Source organism: Echinops telfairi, unplaced genomic scaffold (genome assembly GCF_000313985.2).
Source record: "Echinops telfairi isolate 266 unplaced genomic scaffold, ASM31398v2 ScPeMD7_5592;HRSCAF=6446, whole genome shotgun sequence".
In the NCBI taxonomy this organism is placed as follows: Eukaryota; Metazoa; Chordata; class Mammalia; order Afrosoricida; family Tenrecidae; genus Echinops; species Echinops telfairi.
In genome coordinates, this window is record NW_022109491.1 from 20,333,611 (window position 1) to 20,340,968 (window position 7,358).

At 42.1% G+C, this 7,358-nt stretch overlaps 1 protein-coding gene and 1 pseudogene across 1 annotated transcript in view; both read left to right on the forward strand.

Annotated features, from left to right (window-relative positions):
* The window catches only part of LOC101639797 (deoxynucleoside triphosphate triphosphohydrolase SAMHD1-like), a 40,671-nt gene that overhangs the window by 20,232 nt on the left and 13,081 nt on the right, over positions 1 to 7,358 (forward strand). Inside the window, exons 7-10 of the mRNA XM_045295514.1 lie at positions 4,090 to 4,245; positions 5,394 to 5,494; positions 5,606 to 5,714; positions 6,731 to 6,822. Coding sequence (XP_045151449.1) covers positions 4,090 to 4,245; positions 5,394 to 5,494; positions 5,606 to 5,714; positions 6,731 to 6,822 — 458 coding nt within the window. The remainder of the gene's footprint in view (positions 1 to 4,089; positions 4,246 to 5,393; positions 5,495 to 5,605; positions 5,715 to 6,730; positions 6,823 to 7,358) is intronic.
* Positions 684 to 1,438, forward strand: LOC101639477 (annotated as a pseudogene).

Sequence of the window (7,358 nt, forward strand, 5' to 3'; positions counted from 1 at the left end):
AAAAAAAAAAAGGTTGAGAATACAGAGTCACTGTACCAAAAAGAATTAATCGACATCTAACCATTTCAAGAGTTAGCACATGAGCAAGAGCCAATAGTGCCAATGGAAGAAATCTAAGCTGCACGGAAAGCATTGCCCAAAGCAAGGCTCCAGGAATTGATGGAGTACTAACTGAAGTGTTTCAACGGCTGAAGAAGCACTGGGAGTAGACAGCTACTTGGCCAACTGACTAGAAGAGATCCATATTTGTACCCATTCCAAAGAAAAGTGACCCAACAGAACAATATGAATATCGTTTGCAAATCTTCATTTTGCTGAAGCTCCTCCAACAGCAGTTGCAGCAGCATGTTGTCAGGGAGCTGCCAAAATTCAGGTTGGATTCAGAGAATGTGGAACAAGGGATATCATTGCTGATATCAGGTGGATTGTGGCTGAAAGCCGAGAATACCAAAGAGATGTTTACTTGCATTTCATTGACTATGCAAAGGCATTCACTGTGTGGATCCCAGCAAACAGGAGAGTTTGGAGAAGAATGGGAATTCCCAAACGCTTCACTGTGCTCATGTAGAACATGGACACGAATCAAGAAGCAGTTATGTGAAAGAACAAGGAAACGCCGCATAGTTTAAAATCAGGAAAGGTCCTCTTTTTCATGGTGTCGCGGAGCAGTCGGCTGCTTCATGATGAAGCTGAACATCTCCTCAACCACGCGCTGCCAGAAACTCATTGAAGTGGACGATGAGCGCAAACTTCGCACCTTTTATGAGAAGCGAATGCCATGGAAGTCGCGACTGAGGCGCTGGGCGATGAATGGAAGGGCTATGTTGTCCGCATCAGCGGAGGGAATGACAAGCAAGGCTTTCCCATGAAGCAAGGCGTCTTGACCCATGGCCGTGTCCGCCTACTGCTGAGTAAGGGGCACTCCTGCTACAGACCAAGGAGAACTGGGGAGAGGAAGCGCAAATCTGGCCGGGCTGCATTGTGGCTGCCAATCTGAGCGTTCTCAACTTGGTTATTGTAAAGAAAGGGGAGAAAGATATCCCAGGACTGACTGACACAACTGTGCCTCGTCGCCTGGGGCCCAAAGGGGCCAGCAGAATCCGCAAGCTCTTCAACCTCTCTAAAGAAGACGTCCGCCAGTATGTTGTGAGAAACCCAATTTTTAGGCAAGAAACCCAGGACCAAAGCACCCAAGATTCAGCGTCTCGTGACTCCACGCGTCCTGCAGCACAAGCGCCGGCGCATTGCCCTGAAGCAGCAGCGCACCAAGAAAAACAAGGAGGAGGCCGCCGAATACGCCAAACTTTTGGCCAAGAGAATGAAAGAGGCCAAAGAGAAACAGCAGGAACAGATTGCCAAGAGACGGAGGCTGTCCTCGCTGAGGGCTTCCACCTCTGAGTCTGAGTCCAGTCAAAAATAAAATAGAGCCTTGAATAAATAAGCTCATCCATTAAAAAAAAATCAGGAAAGGTGTGTGTCAGGGTTGTATGTATCTCACCATACTTATTCAATATGTATGCTGAGGAAATAATCAGAGAAGCTGGATTCTATGAAGAAGAATGCGGTATCAGGATTCGAAGAAGGCTTATTAACAACCAGTTGATAAGCCTCGCTTGCTGAAAGGGAGGAGGACTTGAAGCACTTGCTGATGAAGATCAAAGATTGCAGCCTTCAGTTTAGATTACAACTCAATATAAAGAAAATGCATAGCTTCACAACTCAACCAATAGGGAGCATCATGATAAATAGAGAAAACATTGAGGTTGTCAAGGATTTCGTCTTGCTTGGATCTGCAATCAGTGCTCATGAAAGCAGCCATTGAGAGATCAAACGACATGTTGCATTAGGCAAACCGCTCCACAAGACCTCTTTAAAGTATTGAAAAGCAAAGATGTTTCTTTGAGGATGAAGGTATTTTCCAGTTACCTCATCTACAATGTGAAAGTTGGACATTGAATAAGGAAAGACAAAGACAAATTGATGCATTTGAACTCAAACGATGATGTTGATGAAGCCTATTGAGAGGACCATGGACTTCCGAAAGAACAAACACCTCTGTCTTCAAAGGAATACAGCCAGAGTATTCCTCAGAGCCACAGATGGTAAGACATTGTCTCGTGTACTTTGGACAAGTGACCAGGAGAGCCCAGTCCCTGGAAAAGGACGGCAGACATCATGCTTGGTAAAGAGGAGGGGCAGTGAGAAGAGGGAGGACCTCGATGAGAGGAATTGACACAGCAGCTTCAACAATGAGCTCAAACATGAGAACAATTGTGAGCACGGCGGGGCCAGGCAGGCAGTCTGAGCCGGAGCCGACTCAACAGTGTCTGACAGCAACTGAGAAGCCTGGCCCCCGCCAAGCGGACGCAACGCCCATCACAGTGTCTGTGTAACACTCCCCAAGATAGAATGTTTTAGCTCTCTGGAAAATTCACTTGTGCCCTTTCCAGTTAATTTCACTTTCTTCCTGACTTCGATAAGCATTCATTTATTTTACCTATTCTTAGACTTGGTGTAAATGGAATAATATAGCATTTTTTTAAAAATCTATCTTGGCACTGCCACTTTTTGAAGGTTACAGGCAAATTGTTTTGTAGCGTGTCTCTTAACTTGACTTAGAGTATGTCTGATGTTTTCCCATAGAGTCAGGAATGCCACAGAAGCCATACTGTGCCCTTCTTAGTACATAATACTAGGAGACACATACACTTAATTGAATTACTATTACTAGAGATGATTTTGTTAAGTCAGATCCTCTATAAATTTACTATTATTCCTCTTGTAATTAGAATGTGTCTTTTGTTTAATTTTTTAAAAACCGTTATAGGACCATTTAGATTTTGATCTTCATCTTGTGTCGGTTTTTGTTTTATAGGGCTGATGCCTCCCAGGGGTCATTAAATCTTTATAATGATTGTGAATGATTGTGCTGTGGAAGGTGAACACACTGAGGTTGATTTGAGGTTCCAAATCTTAACAAAGACCTTAATAAGGAAATTGTTAAGTTGGGGGTTTTTTGGTTGGGGTTTTATTGTTTACCGGCAAGTGTACAGTTCCCCCTTTTCACTACTTGGTAGAAGTGCTAACATATCTTGTGACTTTACCCGTTCTACCACACTCACGGACAGCCATCTAGTCCATGCTGACTCATAGTGACCCCCTGTGGGTTTCCGAGACTGCAACTGTTTACTGGAGTAGAAAGCCCAGCCTTTCTCCGGAGGAGCTGCTGGTGGTTTTGAACTGCTGACCATGTGGATTGCAGCCCAACGTGTAATCACTACACCACCAGGGCTCCATTCATAGCAATCTTGTATATGGCTTTTGAGACTAACTTTTTTTTTTTACTAATTTTACTGGGGGCTCGTACAATTCTTATCACAATCCATTCATATATCCATTTTGTCAAGCACATTTGTACATTTGTTGCCATCATCATTCTCAAAACAGTTTCTTTGTACTTGAGCCCTTGATATCAGGTCCTCATTTTGCCTCCTCCCTGCCCGCTCCCCCCTCCCTCATGAACCCTTGATAATTTATTAAAATTATTATTTTGTCATATCTTACACTGTCCGATGTCTCCCTTCACCCACTGTTCTGTTGTCCATCCCCCAGGGAGGAGGTTATGTGTAGATCCTTGTGAGACTAACTCTGGATGGAATCAGGCAGCTACAACTTTCTTCAGGACGGCTGAGGCTAATTTGACTGGTTTTTAAGACTGATTAAAATACATTCTGAAAGAGTATATTTGGAAACTCGATGATGAAAACACAATAGAACCCATTCTCTGAATTACCTGAAGTCTAGTAATGTTAATTAATCACCTGGAGTCCCAGTGGGCCAGGAAGGAGCCCTGGTGACCAGTGGTTAAGCTCTGGGCTGCTGAGAAGTTGGCATTTGAACCGACCAGCTGCTCTGGGTAGAAGATATGGCAGTCTGCTTTGTAACGATGTTATACTTGGAGACCCATAGGGAAGCTGTGCTATGCCTTACAGGGTCACTGTTTGTCAGAATCCACTTAGTAGTTATGGCTTTGGTTTGTGGATGGGCCACGGTCTGTAATAGATCACATTATGCTGGGTGTTTTTCTAGCACGAACAGGGCTCTGTCATGATGTTTGATCACCTGGTTGAGTCTAATGGACTCAGAGAAGTCATGGAGCACTACGGACTTGTCCCTGAAGAAGACATTTGTTTCATCAAGGAACAGATCATAGGACCACTTGAATTCTCAATGCAAGAGCCTACTGTGAGTGTCTGTACAGCTTCATTTGACCCGAAGGATGCTTTTGATCTTGTCCATCACTTTTTCAAGCTACACATTTGCTTATTGTAGAGACACTAAACAATAGACTATTATTTCTACTGTTGTTTTGTTAAATAGATTGTCTTATTGGGGGCTTTTACACCTCTTATAAGAACCCATACATCAATTGGATCAAGCATATTAGTACGTGTATTGCCATCATCATTTTTAAAACCTTTTCTTTCTACTTGAGCCCTTGGTATCGGCTCCTCTTTTTTTTCCTCCTTCCAGCCCCCTTTCACCCTTGTGAACCCTTGATAAATTATAAATTATTATTGTTTTCTATTGTTTAATGCAATAAAATGGCACCTTTTTTTAACCACTTAGCTGCATTATTTAAAAATTATCCCACTAAATTAAAAGTATTTGTGAGTCTTTTTTTAAATGAATGTGTGCAGTATTTTACATTGAAAAGTTACAAAGTAAAAAAAAGTTACAAAGTAACCTTGTTTAGAAATGTGTAAATATTTATCTTATCTCCTAAGATTGACTTATAAAATATTTAAATTCATGAAGATAGAAAAAAGTTGGATGGCTTCAGATAGAAATAGGTTTTATCTTTTTTGTCTTCTTTTTCTGTCTTTTTAAACTTTCTTTTCTTCTTTAATTAAAGAATTTGGAAAAGAATTTCCCTCTGAGATTCTGAGTGCTTTATCTCAAATATATACCACTCTAATGTTAGCATGCAAAGTAAGAGGGAATTAGCAGTCAATATGACATTACAAAGAAATGGACCTCCAAAATGTCCTTGTACAATTTGTATCATTTAGACTAGATGTATAGCTACTTTTAAGATAGTCCTATTTGGCATTTATGACTTCAAGTTAAAGCACCTTCTTCACACTTCATAGTTAGATCTTTCATTGCATACAAGGAAATTGTTAAACCAAGAAAACACAGAGCTTATTGGTTGTGGAAGTGTGACAGTTAGGATCCCTTCCAGGTACACAAGAAGGCTTAGTACTGATGGGGTATCATGTTTCACGTCAAACATCTGTTTATCCTTTTTTATTAATGCGATCATCCTGACTAGCTCATAGATAGGTCTGGTTCCTCCCCTAAAACTTCCCTTGGGGTTCCTTGTCTTCCAGTGGACCTACAAAGGGCGGCCTGAAGAGAAAAGCTTCCTCTATGAGATAGTGGCCAATAAGCGCAATGGCATTGATGTGGACAAGTGGGACTATTTTGCCAGGTGGGCACTGAACGCTTTATACAAGTTTGTTGGGATCCTTATGCACATTCAGGGCTCATATGTAAAGTACAATTTCCTTGTTAAAATTTTTTAAATCTCTTTCTCTTTTAGGGACTGCCATCATCTGGGAATCCAAAATAATTTTGATTATAAGCGCTTTATCAAGTTTGCCCGTGTCTGCGAGGTGGACAAGAAGAAGCACATTTGTACTAGGGAAAAGGTAAGCTTTGTCTGGGGAGACAGTAACGAGGGCGCAGTTCCTGGTCTGCAGTCTGGAAATAACCATCCAGTAGTTTGCCAGATTCCGTACCTGGTCAATACTGATATACTGAGCATCGGTTCGGTTCTTAGGGCTCTTTTCGTTGTGTTTTCTCTTGCACTGTTAAGTAATAAAAGTAAAATGGTAATTTACTGAGTGTTGTGCTCGGCAGTCTTTAATTGTTTTTCACCGACTCAATTCTCATAACTGAATGAGATGGGGAACTAGTATTATTATTCCACTTACCAAATGAGCACATTGAGGCACAGGGAAAGCATACAGCCAACAGGTGGGAGAAATGAAGTTTCAACCCTGGTACTTTGGCTCCAGAGCCTCATCCTTAATTACTGCATGAGTGTTTCAGAACACCTAGCACCCTGAGCTCTGCAGGCCACCACTAGCTTACAGAGGTGTAACGAAAGAATAACATAGTAGTAGTCTATAAAATGCCTCTGTGTTGTGCTGAGAATGAAGGCTATAAGAGTCATGACACCTATTTCCTAGAGTTATTAAGAGGATTAGCCCCCAAATCAAACCTACTGCCATAGTAACCTTTTATAGGGTTTCAGAGGCTTTGTCGATCCTTGTGGGAGCAGATAGCCTCATCTGCCTCCCATGGAGCAGCTGGTAGGTTTGAACTGCCAACCTTGTGGTTAGCAGCCCTAAGCTTACCCAGCAGGGCCACCAGGACTCCTTTTGGGAGGAATAGGGGAAGTATTAGATCAGAAGTGGTCACAGAGTTAGAGCACTCAGTAGATTGTTACTTTACTATTTATCAGCCTGAAAGTTGCATCCCAATAAATGACTTTACTAAGCTGCCTGTCTGGTGTTCAGTGATTTTCAGTAGACTCGGGTACTCCAACGTGCACAGCCTGCTTGTCTGCCCCCAGGCCTTTTCCTTCTCTCACAGACTGGCCTTCCCACAAGATGAACGTGCTTGGATAGTACATTACTATGTTTTATGTGTTTTCCTACAGGAAGTTGGGAACCTGTACGACATGTTCCACACACGCAACTGTTTGCACCGCAGAGCTTACCAGCACAAAGTTGGCAACATCATCGACACCATGTGAGAAATGAGATGTCACACCCTGTAAAATGTTCAGGATGCTTAGCTCGAGTCTCACGGTTGGGCTGCTGGGGACTTCTGGATAAATCTGGGTGAATCTTAAAGGAATACATCTAAACGGTGTTCTTACCCATTAAATGGTGTCCTAAGCCCCTCAGGACCTACTGTTAATTAGTCACGATTAGCCTCTAAAACTATTCAATAAATTTGCTTTGGAAAATTGAAAAAAAAAACCACCTTCAGGACCAATAATGAGAGTAGTGATACCACATGGGATAGAAAGGGGGAACCAATCACAAGGATCTACTATATCCCCTTCCCAGGGGGATGGACAACAGAAAAGTGGGTGAAGGGAGACATCAGTCACTGTAAGACATGAAACAATAATAATAATTTATAATTATCAAGGGATCCTGAGGAGGGAGGATAGGGAAGGAAGAGGAAAAAAATAAACTGATACCAAGGGCTCAAGTAGAAAGTAAATGTTTTGAAAATGATGATGGCAACATATGTACAAATGTGCTTGACACAATGGA